Source organism: Vombatus ursinus, unplaced genomic scaffold, assembly GCF_900497805.2.
Source record: "Vombatus ursinus unplaced genomic scaffold, bare-nosed wombat genome assembly UNPS02014773.1, whole genome shotgun sequence".
In the NCBI taxonomy this organism is placed as follows: Eukaryota; Metazoa; Chordata; class Mammalia; order Diprotodontia; family Vombatidae; genus Vombatus; species Vombatus ursinus.
The window spans coordinates 11,593,242-11,614,465 of NW_020954551.1; the positions used below are offsets into that span (position 1 = coordinate 11,593,242).

The 21,224-nt window shown below is 41.7% G+C and overlaps 1 protein-coding gene across 12 annotated transcripts in view; it reads right to left on the bottom strand.

Moving 5' to 3' along the window:
- The window catches only part of MAGI1 (membrane associated guanylate kinase, WW and PDZ domain containing 1), a 673,862-nt gene that overhangs the window by 64,405 nt on the left and 588,233 nt on the right, over positions 1-21,224 (bottom strand). For all 12 annotated transcript variants that reach the window (XM_027863725.1, XM_027863727.1, XM_027863720.1 and 9 more), the window contains one exon: positions 19,268-19,888. In XM_027863725.1, the coding sequence (XP_027719526.1) occupies positions 19,268-19,888 (621 nt within the window). The remainder of the gene's footprint in view (positions 1-19,267; positions 19,889-21,224) is intronic.

The window sequence follows — 21,224 nt, forward strand, 5'->3', positions numbered from 1 at the left end:
CTAAGTCACTATATGGCCCCCAGGCATCCTTGTTTATACTTAGGGGCCCTGGTTTTTATATGAGTTTGACACCAGTGCTCTCCACAGGACATCAGTAGCTATGGCTTTGGATTGTGCTGGTCCATCACGCTGATGGACCTGCATGAGCGTGGCTAAGAATGGCCGATGCTCAGAGAACCCACTCTCTGCCTCTTCTTCCCGATACTCTGCGCCACTGGAACAGCAGCATTAGAGAAGAAAGGCAAGGAAGAACATACACACCCACCTGCCGATAGCAAAGGGTTCCTCGCCCAGAGTCACCTCTTCCAATCAGTGCAGCCCATTAAAAGTCTGCAAATATAGGCCAGCTGATGGGAAGGACCAAACGGGGGAGTCAGAGGAGAAGGTCACTCCCTCGCTTCATCTCTACTCTGGGCAGGGCTCCAGGTGGAAAAAGACATGGTGTCAATTTCGGAAAGCACAGATTTGAAAAGAAATCAAAATATAACATGTGTGGGGGGTGGTGGAGGGTGGAGAAAACACATTAGAGGCTCCATCGTTGGGCAATATTTATTGGCCCGAAAGATGCTGCATGAAAAGTCATGAGCCTGGGAGTAGTGTTTCATTTTTTTTCTTTTTTAGGCTGTCCTGAATCAAAACAGTAAGAGATCAACCAGAATACAAATGCAGAGTGATGGAGGAAAGACACAATGCCAACTACAAACTGAGATTTGCCTGGCAACACAAAGATCGATCTACAGATGAAAAGAAAAAAATTCAAACCAGCCCGCTCTAAATAATTAACTCTAATGGCCATTAACCCTATTTTTTCAAAAGCAGAAAAAAAAATCAGTACCACTCCTTGTCATTTAGATTTTATTTTTAAATAATGGAAGCAAGAAAACCATGTTAAAAAAAAAATCAGTCTTCTTCACTAAAGCAGTTGCATCTTAAGGAGATTCAAAGGAAGAGAAAGGAAAGCCCCAGCCAGTCACACCAGGACACGAGGGACCCCTAGGGAGCCTGAGGGGGAAAAGCAAGGATCTCTTTGTGTGGGTGTGGGGGTGTGTTCCTACATGGGTATTTGGGCCGGGCAATGTTTAAGCCAAAAAATGATTTCCACTGAAGGACATCAGGATCCTGGTCAACCAAGAATGAAACAGATCACCTTCCAGAATGAATAGCATGGCTCAGTTTGGGAATGTTTAACAAGAGAAAGGTATTTTCTTTCTCTTTTGTTTTCTGCAATTTAATGTCCTCATTAACCCTGTGCTATCAGTTTCCCAGAGCAAATGATACCAACTACCAGGGGAAATCACAGAAATCACATGACAACCTAAAAATTTCAGTCATTTTTCAATCGTGTCTGACCCTCAGTGATCCCATTTGGGGATTTCTCGGTAAAGATACTAGACTAGTTTGCCATTTTCTTCTCCAGCTCATTTTACATATGAGAAACTGAGGCAAACAGGGTGAAGTGACTTGCCCAGGGTCACAGAGCTAGTAAGTGTCGGAGGCCAGACTTCAATCCAGGAAGATGAGTCTTTCTAGTGCCAGGCATGGCGCTCTATGCACTGCGTCATCTACTTGCCTAACAAACTAAAATACGTGACTTCAAATTGGACTAATAACACCAATAATAATTGGCTTGATGAGGGCAGACACTGGTTTATAGATGTCTTGTATTTCTGTTGCTAGCACTGTGACTGGCACATAGCTCAAATGAGATAACAAAGAATTTTGCGAACCTTAAGGAACCATACAAATGTAAGCAAATAGTAGGCAATAATGATAAAGCTTGTTGAATTGAATCTCTATTTTTTCAGGCAAGGAAACTGAGGTCCAGTGAATTGCTAATGGTCACATAGCAAGTAAACGTCAGAAGCAGGAACAGAAATGGGCTCTCCCTGGCTTCACATCTAGCAAAGGAAAAAGTCCAGGGGTGCAACAAGTTTTTATTTAGCACATGCCACGTGCCAGGCTCTCTACTGCATGCTGGGGTACAAATATAAGCCAAAGGAAAAACAGTCCCTGCCTTTAAGGAGCTTACCTCCTAATGAGGAAAGATAACAGACAAAAGGAGGCTGAAAAGAGGTGGGGTTGGGGGAATAGACCCCATCAATAGCATGAGGGTTAAGTCTGGAAAGTGAGAGGCAGAATCAAGAGGGGAATAAAGGCTGACTAGCCTGAGGCGCTCTTGAAAATGGAGGTCATAGTCTAGAGAAGGGGTGAGCCATCACTACCAGCTGGCAAACAACTGCCACAGACAGGGCCAGTGAGCCAGCCAACTGAAGAAACAAGGTACCCTGAGGGAGAGCCACGAGGCAGCCTGTGTCAGGCAAATCACACCGCATGATTATCTCATTCACCATCTTTCCTCCTCAGAGCCTGATGGGAGACAGCCCTAGACCTGGAACCTAAGAGTCTCGGGAACAGCAATGCTTCCAGCCCAGTGCCCACAGCCACTGTGAAGATGCAGCCTGGCAACAGCTCCTGGGGGAGCTATAACCACTTACTGAGGACCCAGAAAAAGGAAGTTCTTGTCTCCAAAGTGCTTGGCCCTGTCAAATGGTTCAACATCAGAACGGGATAGAATATCAGTGGAAATGATGTCAAAGAAGAGGCATTAGCATCTGCTTTGATACTACACCCTAAGGACCATGGGACCTTTCCATCAGACTTGCAGATAAAACTTTCCTATGCATTATCTCCCTCACTGGAATGTAAGCTCCTTAAGAGTGTGAATTGTCTTATTTTTCTATTTGTATAAATAGCACAATGCTTTGTACATAGTAGATGCTTAATAAATACTTCATGCATTCATTCCCCAGGCTGGTTCTGGATTTAGACTGTTTTGTGAAGTTACCAAAGGGACTTATGCTACCGATTTCAAACAGCTGTCGTGGAGTGATCATTTTCCCCTGGGGAAGTGGATCGGGACAACCTATCCATCTTGCCCAGAGCTTTGAATAGTCTTCAGATGTTAATGACTTTGCAACTCTTCTTCCCTGCGCCAGGCCTAGCCCATGACATTAAGGTGAAAGGTTGGGCATACCATCAGCCATCGCCACTCTAGGGTGCCATCCGTTTCTCCCCAGGACATATTTACAAGGCCTGGTGTACTGTATAATTGCAGCCGAATTGTAATGTAGCTATAAAGCCTGAACAAATGTATTCTTTATCAGCCCACTAAACACTATTCAATATACCATCTTTCTCATAATATTTGAGAGGCATTTATTAGAAACATTGGAAGAAGGAACATGCTTTTATAATAAGCTATTAGGGTCCCTTGGAATTATTATTTGATGTGATTAGAAGCAGCATGGAGTAGTGGGTAGAAGTCTTTGCCCCCTGGGACATCTCTGTCATGTCACTGCCCACTCCCCCATTTCCCAAGGGTGAGTTTCTCCAGGAACCTCCACTGAATACACAAAAAAATGGAATGTCTCATAGGAGGAAAAGCAAGAAGGCAGTGGCATGGCAGGCAGAATGAGCCTGGATTTGGCTGGATTATGAAGTATATGAAGGTTAGTAATAACGTGTAATAAGCCTGGGCTTTGCCTATAAAACAGATGAGTCTATATTTGACCCTAGAGGTAAGAGAGAGCCATTGGAATTCACTGAGGGGGAGGGCATAACACTGAGTTTCCTGCTCCCCACACCAGGGTAATGAAACCCTTCCACAGAGGGTTAGACCCAGGAAAGGAGAGGAATCCAGTGAATGAATTCACCGGTGCCACTGCAAGACCCGTGCTTCAGCGACATCACTTTGGAAGCTGGGTGGAAGATGGAATGGAGGCAGAAAAAGCTATGAGGCAAGGAGATGAATTAAGGGGCTTTTGCAGCAGTCCAGATGAGAGGCGATGAAGGTCCAAATAGGCATGGTAGCTGGAGTGTAATGGTAACTTGGGGGACCGGATTTGGTTGTTGGTTTTTGGGCATGCAACCTGGATACACGCATTAGAAACAACTATACTCTCAATCACCCAGGTGTGTTTCTATTAAACCACAAGTCCACCGTCAGATCACTTAGCCCAGGCTGTAGAAAACAATCTCGTCCTTAATGATCTGGCAAGTATTAGCCTTTCAGAAAGTAACTCAAACATGGCCCTGCTGCTTTGTAGCAGCAAGTGCAGCCTTTAGAATGGGACTGAAACCTTCATTTCACATATAAAATGACTCCCTCTCCTTCCATCCTGCACAGAGAGAGGTCGGAAAGATTAAATCAATCAACAAACATTTAGAAGGCAAAAATAAAATAAAATAAAATAAACCAGAAAACCCAGTCTCTACCTTCAAGAGTCTACCTACTATTGGGATGTAAAACAAGTGAATTAATCATTCCGTAAAAGGCTTTCTAGCTTCTGATCTGTGGGCCCCTTGAAGGCAAGAAGCAGGCTTACTTTTCTTTACTCCTGATTTAATATGGGCTAAAAGTGTTCTTTCCCTTCAGAGAGCTTTGGCCTAGAGTCCCTGCTTGGCCTCGACACAGATCCTTATCTGAGGCAGCTTCTCGGCTCCCAAGCTGACAGCCACCAAGCAGGCTTTTGAGCCTGACTTGTTTCCTCATGTAAATGAATAAATGCTGACGCTGTCACCGGCTGTCTCTCGTTCACAGCTCTTACATGGCCTTTTGGGACAAGAGAAACTGTTTGCAGTCCTACTTGCAGCTCCCAAGTAATTATTTTGGCTTCCAGGCCAGAAGGAGAAGGCTTGAGTTCCAATTGCATTATAATATATGGTGGGAATTACGTAACAAGAGCTCAAAATAGCTCAAGGAAAGAATATCCTTGGTAACCCGGAAAGGAATGATGGGCCCTTTATTGGAGTGTGATGATGATGATGATGATGATGATGGGAGTCCAGCAGCTTTGGGTCCAAATCCTATCTCTAAAACTTACTAGCTGTGTGACTTTGGGCAATCTCTCTGGGTCTCAGTTTCCTCATCTGCAAACCGAGGAGGTTGGCCTTAAGGATTTAGAAGGCCCCTTTGAGCTCCATGCCCTTTGGCTCCATTTTTATGATCCTAGGATTCTGAGCAAATCACTTACCTGTTTGTGAATCAGGCAACTCCCCAGGGTTTACCTGCTAAATCACAGAAGGGGAACTGCTACAGAAAAGGTACATTAAGGCATATGCCAGGAATTTTTTCTTTCAGACTGATGGCTTTAGAATTTATTACAAGCTCTAGTGGCTTTACATTACTTCTAGAATCAGATATAAAATCCTTTATTTTTGGTGGGGTGTGGCATTTAATTGCCTGACACAACCTGACCCCAACCTACCTTTCCAATTTTATTATACATGACTTCTCTTCGTGGGCTCTGCAGTGCAGCCAGGTTGGCTTTACAACTCCTCACACACACAGACCTCAATCTTTCATCTTTCCTATCCTGCCTTTTGCACGCCCAGAATGTCCCCCCTCTTCACCCCTCGACTCTTGGAATCCCTCGTTTCCTTAAAGAAATACCACCTTCTCCAACACTGGTTCTCCACCTGTTTTGTGTTTTATGTACCCATTTAGAAGCCCCTATGGACCCCTTCTTAGACTTTTAAATACGTAAAATCAAATACATTGGATTGAAAAGGAAATCAATTATATTGAAATACAGTTATCAAAATATTTGGAAAAGTTTATGGATCCCAGTCAGGCACCTATGTTCTCCATGAAGTCTATCCTGATGCCCTCAGTTTCTTTCTCCCCAAATTACCATATATCTATTTTGTGTACACCTTGAAACTATGTTCTGTTGTTTTAGGCAGAACTGTCAATTCCTGCTTCATTTTGCCTTTGTATTCCCCAGTGCCAGGCACTCAGTAGGTGCTAAGTAAATGTTCACTGACTGATTATGAGAGCCATCGGGGTTATCTGGAGCCCTTACAGCCTTTCCTTAGCAACCAAAGTGCAGCGTGGGGTGGAGTAGGGAGAGAGCATAATGCTGAGTTTCCTGCTCCCCACTCCAGGGTAATGAAACCCTTCCACAGAGGGTTTGACCCAGGAAAGGAGAAGAATCCAGTGAATGATTCCTTTTATCTTTACTCCTGTTGTCGAACACCTCCCGATCCTCAGTCGGCTCCTGGATTTTCCAAGGAGCTGCTTAATTCAGTTTGAGCTCCAGCTGCCTTTGGCGAGGGACGCCCAGAACAAGGTTCAGCTGTGCCCTCTGCTGTTCCTTCCCTTCATAATCACAGGCTGCACTGGCCAGCAGGCCTGCCCAGGCTCCAGGACCACCCATGTTTAGAAAAGGAAAAACACGCACCCCAACCTTACAGGCACAGTCAAAAAATGCATCCTGGGGAAGAGATTTGCTAGCCCAAACAACACATTTATTAAGGCTACTTTATCATTTTGAAAAAACAGCAATTCAGTCTAGTATTGGGCATTACCAGCCAAAACAAAACTGGCAACAAAATCCTAAAGAAATGGATTTTTGGATGGTCTTCTATTGCGATCTATAAATCACTTAAGTGATTTTTTAATGGGGTTTAATCCAAGATAGACTCTACATTTCTGCCCTTTGGCATAGGCTGGCACACAGTTATTTAAAGGAAGAGCGGGAAGGGAACTTTCCATGCATTCTTCAGTAGCCATTCTAATTAATCTTACGGCAACAGGGCAGTTAAAGGAGGCAGAGTATTGGACCTAGAGTCATGAAGACCTAGGTTCAATCCTGCTCCCAAGATTTACTAATTGTGGGACCGCAAGCAAGTCATTTTACCTGAGTCTCCCTTTCCTTATCTGTGAAATGGTAATGATAACTGTAGTACTTCCTTCCCTTGTGGTGAGGCTCAAGTAAGAGAATGCATTTTAAGTGCTTTGAAAACTTCAAAGTGTCTTATATTGATTCCAGTCAGTGGATAGAGAGGTGACAGCCAAGACAGGAAGACCCCCGTTCAAGTCCCATCCCAGCCACATCCAGGCTGTGTGTTTGTGGCTTTTTCCAGTTCTCTAATGAAGCCCTGCCCACCCAGGGATGGTTATTGCTTCAAAATCTGCTATTTGATTTCAGGTCTGATTTTTCCTATCTTTTGGTCACTCCACCTTCTCTGTCAGGTGGGCCGTATAAATTGCACTTATTTAATCAGAATGATTCTCACCTGGCTTAAATTTTAAAGCTCAGTGCTCCAGCAAGCCTCTTAGACTATAGGTTTCAAGACAGGTGCTCACCTGGTTTGGTAGAGGGAATATCCTCACCTGGGAGTTCCCAATGCCAATAAAATTACGGGTCTAGTCCCTATCCTCATATGACTGCATATATGCATGAGGCAACATAGAGTTGTAGACAGATCTTGACCTTGGAGGGAGAGGGCCTGGGTGCCAGTTTTGCCTTTTACATCTACTGGCTGTATAATTTTAGGCAAGGAACTTAAACCTTTCAGTGCCCAAGGCAACTAAGACCACAGATTTCAGGGAAGGAGCTGTCCAGCACTGGTAAAGAGCGTTTCCTCTCCCTGGTGAAATCACAGATTCAGTCCTTACCCAGTGCCAGGCATGAGAAGCAACCAAGCATAATGGACAGAAATCCAGCTTCAAAGACAAGGCCCAGATTCAAGTCTCTCCCCTTTGCACCCACTGGCTATATGACTCTGGGTAAGTCAGAGAACCCCTTGTACTCTGGGAGTCTACAAGCTGCAGACAAGGTACCAACCTGCATTAGCAGAGGGACTTTCCTCACATGAGAGTTCTCTATACCCATGAAATCACTTTAGTAACAACAGCAGCAGCAGCAATGCCCCCAAATCACAACAATCACCCTCTTGTCAGGCAATAACTTTAGTTCTGATCTCATGTGTTGAGGAAATTCATGGAGCTCCCTGAAACATGGCACACAATTCACAATGAGATAGTTCAGCCAAGGAATCTATTGTTTTATATAAAGTGATCAAGAAAGACAGATCCTCAGATCTCCAGGGTGCTCTGAGAAGGAATCATTTACACAGGAGTCAGGTTCTTCCAAAGTGAAAGGCAAAAATACAGAGCTTTGAGTAACATTTTCCCTCCCATGCAGATATTAAGTTTCTTGTAATTCCTCTGGTGGATATAATATCTATTCTGGCCTAAATGATTACAGGGCTTAAAGATGAAAGAAAACTCTTTTTTCCGGCTTTTTGCAGCTTTTTAATGAAGTTCTGCCTAGGGATGGCTATTACTGTGGGCAGCTACAGAAAAACATTTTGCTCCACTATTTAATTTCGGGTCTGATTCTGTCTTGTCTGTTAGCTGATCCGAGGCAGCCATGCGAATCAGTTTCGCTTCTCCTCACTCGGACCGAATCTCAATTTAGGCTTCACTTTTAAATGCTGGGTCCATTTATGATGCGCAGATGCAGAGAAAGCCAAGGACAATGAGGCAGTTTAACAGAACCTTTTAATGGGGAACATGATGTAAAATGATAGGCTGTCCTAAAGGAGTACATTTAAGACTCCCGTGTATAGCGAGATAAAGAAACTGCAGAGAAATTCATGGCTAGCCATGAAATATGTAAGTGCCCAATAAACACTAAATGGAAGGATGGAATTCAACAAGTTTCTCATTATAGAGATCAAATGCTGTGATCCTTCAGCTGTTTCCTGTTGTTCTTCCGGAATAAATGAGACTAATCAAGCCAGATGTAAAGCAGAGAGGCAATGTAGCCAACTTTAAAAAAAAAAATCAGAAATAATTGTCTAAAAAACTCAATAGGCATCTGAGCAAACTCATTGGAGTCTGAGAAATCTCTTCAGACTGCTGCTGCCAGTGCCTGCATGGACTGAGGATGGCAACATCGGATAATAGGCAGAGTGATGGACTGTGCATCAGGAAGCCAGCAAAGCTCTGAAACTTACTGGTTGTTGGGCAATGGTCACATTGTTTAATCTCACTGACCCTCAGGCTCAATAAAAAAATAAGCTGTAGCAGGCCATGGGGATCCTCACCTTTAGTCTAGGATGTTGGGGAGGGCAAGGAGGGTAGATTGCCTGAGTTTTGGGTGTTCTGAGCTGCCATAAGGCTAAAAATCAATCAGTTGTCTGCATTAAGTCTGGCACCAATATGGTGAGCCACTGAGAGAGGAGAGGTGAACCACCCGGGTCAGAAAAGCAGAGTTGGTTAAAGCTTCCGTGCTAATGAGTGGTCAGGCCTGTGAGTGGCCAGGTCTACAGGGGGCCACTGTACTTCAGCCAGTCTTGGGCAAGAGAGGGAGACCCAGTCTCAAAAACTATCTATCAAGCTTAAATGGGAAATAAAGTCATTTGCATTTCATCTCAATATGCAATATGTACACATATTGTTTGTATATAAGCATACTGTATAGATAGGTTTGTATATAAGCATATGTCTGTACAATATATACATATATATATATATACTGTATATATGTATGCATGTGTATAGACATAGGTGTGGCTAGAAAGAGTTTGAGATGGAGACAGAGATAGATGAGATGAAATTTGTGTCTATGGAAGGTGTTCCCAAAATGGGAGCTCCTGCAACAATATACTGCAGATCTCTGACATACTATCTATGTAATATGTACGATATTGTTTGCATATAAGCATACTGTGTATACCTGTATACAAACACGTGTGTACAATATACACACAGTGCACACATGTATGTATGCATGTGTACAGATACGGACAGAGAGAGAGTTCAAGGTGGAAACTGAGATGGAGTTAGAGATGCAATACGTACATATATTATACACTGAAAGTGGGGAATTAACAAGGAAAGAGCACCGTGTTGACCTCTCTGCACCTCCACAAATCCCCTAAGGGTTGAGCCACTTTCCAAAGACGGTAACGGGTAAAGTGGGGTTGGAACTTCTAATTTCCTGACACCAAGCCTTGCTCTCTGTGCCCCAAGGTGTGTTACCTTTAAAGGACGACAATAACGGAAGGATGAGGACCAGGAGGAGGGAAGCAGCCGTCCTACGGTAGTCCCCTGATCAGACTACGTCTAGAGCTCCACGGTTCTGGGCACTACATTTTAGAAGGGGTGTTAGGAAATTAGTGTGAGTGTGAATGTGCAATATTTACACTTATACTATATGTATTTGTATTCACTTATATGCATATATAGCCACACATACATATTATATATTTAGGTGTATATATACAGACACGTATACATATGCATATATGCATATACAATATATGCATGTTTCTGTAGGCATACATACATACATGTATATATAAATGGTACAGGCTTGGAGTCAGGAAGACCTAATTTCAAATAAAGCCTCAGACACTTACTAGCTGTGTGACCCAACAAGTCACTTAAGCCTCAGTTTCCTCAACTGTAAAATGGGGATAATAATAGCACCTATATCCTAGGGATGTTATGAGGATCAAACAAAAAAATAATTGTGAAGGACTTAGCACAATGTCTGTCACATAGTAAGTAAGTGCTATATAAATGGTAGCTATTATTATGATTATATATATGTATATATATATATAGTATGTATGTATGTATGTATCTGTCTATCTATCTCTCCATCCATCCATCCATCCATCCATCCAAAGAATGGAATAGACATTGCCAAGAGTCTGTGGGTGATGTTTACTCCATGAGTGTCATTACTGGCAAGGTTGCATATAGAAGTGGGAGATGAGGATATGAGGGGCTTCAAAATCATGCCATCCAGAGCTCGGTTAAAGCAACCCAAGGTATTTCAGTATTTATCCTATAGTTGTGAAGACTTACAGGGACATGAGAGCTGTCTTCAAGGAACTGAAAGGTTACTGTGTGCAAGAGGGATTTGATTCACTCTCTTTGGATCCAAAAAACAGAACTAGGAATTGTCACGTCCCACTGATTCTACCTCCTCGCCATTCCTCACAGCCATCCCCTTCTCTTCACTCACAGCACAACAATCTCCTTGCCTGTATGGACCCTCATTATCTCTCACCTGCACTCCTGAAATACTCCTAATTGGTCTCCCTCCATCCAATCCATCCATCAATCAAGGAGCATTCATTTAGGCTCTTTCTTCTTTAAGCTATCCTCTACCCAGCCGCCACATGGATATCCTTAAAGTATAGATTTGACCATGTCAGTCCCTGGCTCATGACATTCCAACTGGCTCCTCATTGCCTCCCAAGGTAATATGTCAACTCCTCTGTTTAGTATTTGAAGCCCGTCCCAGTCTAGATCAAGCCTCTCTTTCCAGGCTAGTGAGAGTAAGAACTTGCCCCCCCCCCCAACTCCACACTCCAGTTAAAGTGGCCTCCATAGCATTCGATCTCCTAATCCATATGCAGCCTTTGATCTCCTCATCTTTGCCTCCTGGCATTCCCAAACCCTCTGGATGGCTCAGCTCAAGGGCTACCTCCTCAGAGAGACCTTTTCTGATTCTCCCAGTTATTACCATTGCTCCAGTCACTGTATATTTATTTCCTACACATCCTGCATTCACTTATCTAGGAACATGTTGTTTAAGCTCAGAAGAATTTACATTCACCCTTCGGGTTCAAACCTCACCTCTGATACTTTCCAACAAGTAAGACTCTAGATTTAACCTTCATAGGCCTCTTTTTCCTTATCTTTACAATGAGACTAGATATAATCTCTGAAATACATTCGAGCCCTAGATCTACAATCCTCTGACATTATGGGAAGTAGGCTTTTTTTTTTTGTTTTTATCAATATAAGGAAGAACTTCCTAAAAATTAAGATTCCTTATACATGTAATGGGCTTCTTTAGGAGGTAGTAAGTTCCCTGTTACTAGCAATCTTCAAAACCAGGCTGGATCACTACATATTGAGATTTGGTAGAAGGGGTTCATATTTTAGGAAAAGGCTGGGCAAGATTACCTTACAATTCTAAAGGTCTAAGGGTCAGAGCATACATCCAACATTGTTACTGAACAGGAAAGGGAAATCTGTTGAGTCAAAAAAAAAAAAAAAAAAAAGAACAATATGAGATCTTGCTACCCTAGAAAGTTTCTTCTATGGGGCTAACAGGATTGGGTTTTACTATTGTCGTTGAGTCATTTCAGATCATTTCAGTGATGTCCGACTCTTTGTGACCCCATTTGGGTTTTCTTGGCAGAGATACTGCAGTGGTTTGTCATTTCCTTCTGCAGCTCATTTTAAAGATGAAATGAAAGCCAACAGGATTAAGTGACTTGCTCAAGGTCACACAGCTAAGAAGTATCTGTGACCAGATCTGAACTTAGGAAGATTAAGCTTCCTGACTCCAGGGCCGGCACTCAGTGCACCATGGCGCCATCCCACGACCTGAGAAATCAAAGCCCTGAAATTGGACTGAAGAGCACGTGTCAGGCTGGAAGGAATGAGAGGGCTAGGTGATGAAGGGCTTTGAATGCCAAACAGAGCATTTTGTATTTGCAATAGGGACCCATTGGAGTTTATTGAGTAAGGAAGTGATGCTTTAGGGGACCTGTGCTTTAGGAAAATTACTTTTGTGGCTGATGAATGCTGGATTGGAGTGGGGACAGACTTGAGGGAGTCCATCCCACCAGCAGCTATTACAATAATCCACGGGTGAGGTGATGAGGGTCTGCACCAAAGTGGTGGCAGTGTCACAGAGGAGGGAGCATTTTTGAGAGATGTTGCAAAAAAGGTGAGATAAATAAAAAATGCTCTGCAAACCTTAAATCCCCATGTAAATGTTAACTATCATTATTATTATATGGTGAGCTGATTCTGAAAATAACCGTGAGGGCCTTTTGTCAGACTTTGCATCTACTTTGCAATGTCTGGGATGCTCTGGCTGCTAAACCTACAGTGTCAGCATCTCCAGAGCGAAACTAAGGGGTGTTCTGAAGTGAGAAGCTTCTTCACTGGAATTGAACTCTTTGGCAAATAACTCACTGCAGTCTAATTATGATGGTTTTGCTTCATTAGGGAGGAAAAACTACAAAGGAGAGATAATGCTAATGATGTGAGATTAGATATTGCTTTTTCTGTTTGGATCGATTAGGACTTAATGAACTAAGCATCTTCAGTACTTTTGATGGTGACTGAAGAAACACCAATTTGTTCTATGTACCCCCAGCCCTTATTCATCTGTTTAGGCATTAGACTCATTGTCACACAGGAAAGGCACTCCTAAAGAGTTACTACGATGAAGAGTTTTCCTGACAGCAAATGACTCCATCTAACTCTTAGCTACAAGTTTTCAAAGAAACTGGATGACTTGTCCCAACTCACTGCAATTTCAGATTTGATAACAAACCTTAATAAGTTAAAAGCTAGGAAAGTTTCATCCATGTATAGCAAGAGACATCTACTATGGCCCCTGTGCTACTGAATGTTCAGTTCGAGGTCAAAAGCAAATTGATGATTCATTGAGAAACACACACCCATTGCCAATTTTTAATCTTTCATCTTCTTTGTTATTCTTTTCTACACAATGAATGAAATTTAAAGTTTAGTTGTGACAAATCTTTTGTTGTACTTTGTTCAATCAATCCCACTAAATGATAGCCACACCTCATATAGCTACAAACTCACTCAAGATGTTGTCTATTGGGTGCAGGAACCAGAAAAAAAAATGAATACACATCATATCCTGTCATTCATCAAGATGCAAAAGAGACCCAGGATCTGTCCTCAAAATTAACGTCTACACTAAAAGTTCTTTCCCTCTAAGAGATCCTCCAAGGAAGGGTCCTAGGCTGGCAAGTATGAAAAAGCTGTGACCTGTTCAAAACAACTTTACTCAACAACATTGAATCCTAGTCAACATTCACATTGTGCTTACTATCTACAAAATGATTTTAAATGATAACTTTAATTGTCATCAGCCAAAGGCAAACATCCAAATAATCCAATATTCTAATTAGATTAAATAGGATAAAATAATGTCATACCTAAAATTATGAACCACTTACAGTTTATCACGGGAAAGAATGTATATAATAACCTTTATAAAATTATACCAATAGCATTTTATTTGCTTCTCTGTCCCTTCTGTTTGCTTCTGCAAGATGCTTTTATTATTTTTATTTTTAACTATTTTTTTCTTATCCTTTTATCTCATTTTATCCTATTTACTCCAATTAGAATATTGAAATATTTGGATTTTGCTTTTTGTTGAGAGTGATTACATTTATGATATAAAATTATTTTGTACATAGTTGACACTAAATGAATACTAAGATTGAATGTTCAAGGATAGATGGATATATAGGTAGATGAGTGGATGGATATAGAGATGTATGTATGTATGGATAGATGGATATATAGAGGATGAATATGCGTGTACATACACACACATATATGTAGGAGGATGAATGTATATATAGATGGATGAGTGTGTGTGTGCATACATATATATATATATACTATATACATATAGTATATATGTGTGTGTATGTATATATATGGATTATAGATATGGATGGATATCAATATCGATATTGATATAGATATAGATGGATGGACATACAGTCTGAGGGAACAAGTATTTATTAAGGACTCACTATGTGCCAGGGTCAGTGTTTAAGCTCTGCAGATAGAAGTACAAGACAGTCTCTACCTTCAACGGGGCATATATTCTAGTTGGTAAAACAACACCTCAGAGGAATCTGGAAGGGAGATGGAGTGTTTTCTTTGCCAGCTTCTTCCTCTTAAAAGGTAGTCTTTATCAACTGACAGAGCACGAGGGGACCTTCAAAGTCATCCACTCCAATTCTGTTATTTTACCCCTGAGGAAAGTGATGTCCACAGAGCCACCTCTTACTTACTTGATGCCACATGGTCACCAGGGGATAGATTTGGGTCTAGACCACTGATTCCCATAGCGGTTTCAAATAGCTTCCTTTCTCAAAAGCAGATCATCCATTTGCCACTTAATACACAATTAGGGAGGCATCATGATGCAGTGGTTAAAGTGCTAGATGTGAAATCAGGAAGACTTGCGTTCAAATTCAGACTCTGACACTTAACAGTTGCAGGACCATAAACATGTCACATTTGCCCTCTCTGAGCCTCAGTTTCCTCACCTGTAAATGGGAATAATGATACCTCCAGTCCCTACCACATGGGGCTGTGGTGAGCCTCAAGTAAGACAACAGATGCAAACTTTCGAGTGGAAAAGTCAGCTCTTATTATTAAGAGCTATATACTGACTATTCTGTATATATATATATAGACTATATTCTGACTAGTTGTTAAGTTTCATATTTTAAAAATTGTTAAGAGTCTATCAAGGGGCTGGAATTAGAGGAGTGAAAAGTATCCTAACCAAGAGAGAGGAAGCTCATCAGAGAGCCAGCAGGGTGTAATGGGAAACTACAGAAGTAAATAGAAGACTTCACTCTGAATCTTGGTTCTGGCAGGCATGAACACAGAAAAGGGAATGGAGACTTGTCTCTGCCTTGGTTTTTCTATGTGGAAACTGAGGATACTTTTGCTACTTACCTCACTGGGATTACAGATTTGGAACTAGAAGAAATCTTAGTGGTCATGCATTCCAACCCCCTTATTTTACAGATAGGGAAACTGAGGCCCAAGGAAAGTATATGACTTACCCAAATTTACATCTAAGCATTAAGTGCCAAGATTTGAACTCAGGTCTTTTATTTCCAAATCCAACATTCTTTCTTTTATTCCAAACAGCCTTATTGTGAGAAAAGTGATTTGTAAAGTTTAAGTTGTTGGAGGTGAGTGGAGTTATCTTTGTTTTATTAGATTAGTTATTCTTTGGAGTAGGGACAGCATCATATTCATCTTTGTGTTGCCAGCACTCAGAAGCAGAGATGCTTATTAAACGTCTATTGAATTCCAACATTCTAAACGTGTCAGAGAGAGAGAGAGGAAGAGAAAAAGAAAGAGAGAAAGAGAGAGAGAGAGAGAGAGATGCTCTGTGGCACAGGCCATCTCTCTCTCCACCCCCCACCCCCCATCCCCCACCTGTTGCCAGCTCAACCAGTGATTGACCTCTGACATCACAGTCTGGACACCTGTCATTGTGGTACCAGCCTGCCCTTAAAGGCAGAAGCTGCACAGATCAAGGATGCTCAGGGGCCAGCTGGCAGGAAGGGCTCGCAGTCTCCTCACTGGACAGCAGAGGGAGGAGGAGGAAAGGACAAGAAGAGGAGAGATGTAAAGAACAGAGGCACAGCCAGGGAAATAGATGAGAGAGACAAGACAGACAGAGAGAGAAAGAGAGAGACAGAGAGAAACAGAGAGAGAGAAACAGAGAGAGAGGGAGAGAAGCTGAGAGGCAGACAAAGAGATGCAAACTGCTGGATGCAAGCAGAAAAACTGGTGATGGCCAAAAGGTGGGGTGAGGATTGGTTCCTAAAATTCCCATAAGATATTGCTGGCAGAAGAAATGTTCCTAAAAAAAATGAGGGTGTGAATGAGGGGGTTAAAGACATGATCCCCAGACATTATGGAAACAAGGACATTTCTCTTTGGCTTTCAGTTTCTAGATAAGCTCTCACTATCTGCAGCCCTTTTCTGGAAATGTCATTGATCAACTAGCAGGTAACAACTGAAATGGGGCTCTCTTCTCAGTACTGAAGGGGTATAAAAGATCACAGCCATATTTCCTACCTTCCCTTGGCAGGCGGAGGAGCAGTAACCACTGCGTTTCCAAGACTAACCTACTAAACTGTTCTGTCCTCTGAAATCTGCCAAGTTACATTTCAGCTCTGGGCTCATTTGGGGATGAAAACTTAAAGCAACCCAATGTGTTCAACTCAAAATGGATCGAACCCTGACAAAAGCAAACCCCAAATTAGAGCCAGAAACATTAGCTAGGCTAGGATAACCATCAGGAGAAATCAAAGTCTGGTTCCCATTCTCTTTTCTGATCTGTCTGCACCAGGCATTAAACAGACTGGGCTGGGAAAGATCTTAGGAATAACCGACATTGTGGGCTTTGAAACTTCCAATACCTGAGAACTCCTGGGCAATCTGGATTTAATGAGTTTATCAATCTACATACTTGGCATGATGACAGAAATGGAGCTCATTAGATAGAGGAAGTCAACTGACCATAGACGTTCTTGTTGAAACTAGCTGTCTTTCCTCCTTGATCAGACTTTCTCATTATACCCGTGCAACATAAGAGGGATAATTAAATGTCAGCTATGATACAAATAACTAACGAGTGGCCAAAGCACACATATTTATACTCTTTTCCAGAAAGATTAATAGTATCTGGTGCTACTCTGCCAACTTTAGATTTGCAAACTTTCTACTCCATGCATAAATCAAACATAAGGCATATGGTACATTGTCAAGACTGTTAATGTTGGAGTTATTTTAAATTAGTTTCTGGGGTAAACACTGTGTCAACCAATGCTTCAACATTCTAGAAATTTCCACTTTAATTTACTGTCATGCAATCACATGGTACTAATGGTAACTTAAAAAAAGTTTGAAGACTGACAAAGAATTAAACTGGGAAACTAAACTGGGAGACATGGGTGTGGTAGGATAGAAAAAAGCACCGAATTAGGAGTCAAAGGATCAGTTAGGGGACCTATCTGGATTTCAGTTTCCCCATCTGTAAGATGAACAGGTTGGACTGGAAACTAGTATAAGATCAGATCTCAAAATTCTAAGATCATGTGTTCTTAGTCTCTCTCTGCTTGGCCATGAGCAGTTATGTCATCTTGGGTAGATGACTTTACCTCTCTGGACTTGGGTTCCTCTTCTAGAAAATGGGCATCTGTTAGTTCTCTTCTATGAAATCTATGATGTAAACACTGTCCAAACCAAACGGTATCCATCCTCTATCACCTGCTCCATTTGCTAAAGTTGGGAAATGCAGGGAAGTATTGCTTTTAGAATTTTTTGTGCGTTGGTGGGCATAGTTAGGTATCTTTTGTTCCATACTAATTAAACTAATTGTAAAAGCTCATCAGAACCTTAACAAAAAGGAAAAGAGCAAATGTGTGAGGTAGGACAGTGGGTTTATTCTGTGAAATGAATGCATTGGCAAAAAGAGCCAAGACAGAGTCACAGACGGCCTTCGTGTGCCCAGAGCCTTTTGAAAGTTTCCAAGTTACCAATTGGATAAGTGGGCAAATAAGGAACAGGCAGTGTCATTCAGAGTTAAGTAGGGCACGGCACTGGACTGCAAGTCCAAGAGCCTGGGTTTATTTCCTAGACCTACCACAGATGGGTCTCGGGCCAACGTCTTGATGCTCACGTACCATCTCTATGATGCTTATGTGGTTTTTAAAGGATGAACAAGATGTGAGAATGATTCCTTATACTTTTATTTATAGAAATGACAATGTTAAGAAGAAATTTCCTTCTGAGGACTTCCTATTGGAACAGTCAGGGTTGAAAGAGTACTTTATATTCACACTGACAGCTTGTTCTGGAGTCTAGATTTCTTGCATAGTTCCAATCATTTCAACCTCAAGATATGCAAAGATGTGAACCCTCAAATGCCATAAATGCAGGTGAGCCCATTTATTGCCGCGGAACAACTGGAAGGAATGAAAATCTCGTTAACTTCCTCTTTCTGCACCTGGCTGCATCATGTGTTAAAGCCAGTCATGGCGGAGATGTTGGAATAGCTGCTCCCAGGCCTACGCTGAAAGGACACCATTTGTGGATGGTCCCAAGTGGCTATCCCAGCCATACTGCATTCTGAGGCACTACCATTTTGGTAAGAATTCCCTACGGCTTATGGATTTATAAAGGGATACTTTACATTTTAAAGACTCAAAAACTCGCTTAGGTTGCTTTTTACCTTCTTGAGAAACCAAAGAGAATGCCTCAATCATTTCATGGGATCATAGGATTACAGATACTGAAGGGGCCTCAAACATCATCTAGTCTAACCAAGTGATTTTACAGCTGAGGAAACTGAGGCTGATAGAGATTGAGTGGCTTGCCCAAGGTCACACAGGTAGTAAGTACTAGAGGTGGATTTGACTCCAAGTCCTCTGACTCTGGAGTCATCAAACATAGGGGATCTTTCCACTGCCCCACACTACCTCCCCTATTCAAATGCATTTTTGCAGGTGGAGGATGTTTGTATATGGGTGTACAGTTAAGAGGGAAAGAAGCACATTTCTTAAGAGAACTAGAGTAGCTTAAGAAAAATAAAACACAATACCTTAAAGATTCATAGACATATACACACAGCCTGACTTAGATTCAGGATTCAGAACACTCAGAAGAAATTCTGAAAGGATTCTCTAGTCTTAAGAAAAAAAAAAACAACAAAAACTAATTAACCATGTCTCTTCACCTAAATGATGAAATGTGAGAGAGCCCCAAATAGCCTAGTGGCAATGAATTAAGTTCATCAAGGGAAGAAAAAACAAAACAGAACCAAAAATATGACTCCACTGAACGTACCTCCTCGTTGCACCAACAATGTCACCTCGCTCCCTTTTGGACATTCAATCAACATATCCACAACTTGATTGTGAGAGAGGTTCTGCACAATCTTCTTATTCACTTCAACTATGAGATCACCTTCCTTTAGGCCTCGGCACCTTGGACTGTCCACAATCTGTTTGACCCTTTGGCCTCCTCCACCTGGACTGTCCGCTATAGTAAAGCCAAAACCCATTGGTCCTTTGACTATATGAACAGTTATGAGTTCTGGTTGCGTTGCTATAGAAGAGGCCAAAGAGACAGTATCATTGGGGTAACCATGGGAACCATTTGAAGACACCTCAGCAGGACTGCTAGGTCGGGGTTCCTTCATGCCATTGACCTTCCCCGTCTTGCTACTGTGGCTGGCTGGTGAGTCATAGTTGTCCTGACCATTCACGATGATGGGTTCTTTATCCAAAATGGCCACAGAAGTCACCAGGCTCGTGTTGGGATCATCTGGGTCAAAAGGCAATGGATAACCTCGGCAGAGTTCAAGGTCCACGCTGGCACCAATGGGAATGGACTGGAAGATTTTTACAACTTGAGCATGTGTGTGTCCCAGCACACAGGTATCATTCACACTGACAATTACATCCCCTGCAGAGAAAAAAAATTTTTTGGGAAAAAAAAATTAATGGGCTAAGAATTTATTATCTTAATCGTTAATATACAACCCTACATTGAGATGAGACAGCCGAAAACAGACTTAGCTGACTGGGTATTAGGAAGGCAGAGGAATCATTTTCTAATTTTCTTAATACTCAACATTATACTTCTTTGGTGTTTTATGTCTTCGTTGCAGAATGGGGATAATCACCATTCTGAGAACATTAAGGTTATTTCTGCACAACTATGCATGTCCATAATTACTTTATTTACCCTTTTAGCAAATTACCTCTTTTACATACCTGAGTGGCCTTACAAGGCCAGAAAAGTGAATGAATGTGTCCTTTAAAAGAAGGTAAAACAAGGGAATTGCTCAAATGTTGGGTAAATACATTAACGTGCCTGTTAACTTGTGCAAATGCCACATTCCATTAGAATGTAAGTTCCTGCAAAGCAGGGCCATTTTTGCTTTTTTTAATTCTCTAGTACTTAGTTTCTAACACATAGTAAGTCCTTCATATGTGCCTGACGATTCATTTAGATATAGCTATAATATAGAGGTGGAAGAATGTGTGGGATCCATAGAGGTTACTGACTCATATTTGCTGTGAGACCCCGTGTAATTAATCACTTAACCTCTCAGTGGTTAAGTGCTTGTGGCAGCTCTCAAAGATTATAAGTTGCAGGGACAATGCCCACCTGGACTGGTGAGTGTTTTCTCATTCAGGAGTCCCTAGTAGAATGAAATTTACAGGTCTGTTCCTATCCTTTTTTTTTCCAATTTTTTAATTAAATTTTTAAATTTAATTATCCTTTTTTTTAATTGGGTATTCACCACCTTCACCATCATCATCATCATCATCATCATCATCATCATCATCATCATCATCATCTATACATACAAGCATATATAATTACTTGACCCCTCAGTGCTCTATGAAACTCTCTAAGGCAGGGATTGTTTGCCTTGGTTGTCTCACTAGTAAATTCATAAAATAAGGGGTCTGGGGGTAGATGGTTTTTAAATTCCCTTCCAACTCTAAACCTTTGATTCTATGATTTTTCCCAGATGAGGAAATGCAGTTTCTACAGGTTGCTAGGCAGTAGGTACAAAGCTAAGTAAGGATACTTTTTGGTGTCCGTGACCCCTTTGGCAGTCTGCAAGGTTCCTGGGCCCCTTCTCAGAGTAATAATTTAAAATACATGCAATAAAATATCTAAGATTCCCAAGGAAACCAATTATATTGAAATGCAATTGTCAAGATTATTTTTTTAAGTTCACGAACACCAACCTAAGAACCCCCGCTCTAAGACTGTACGTTTTAGA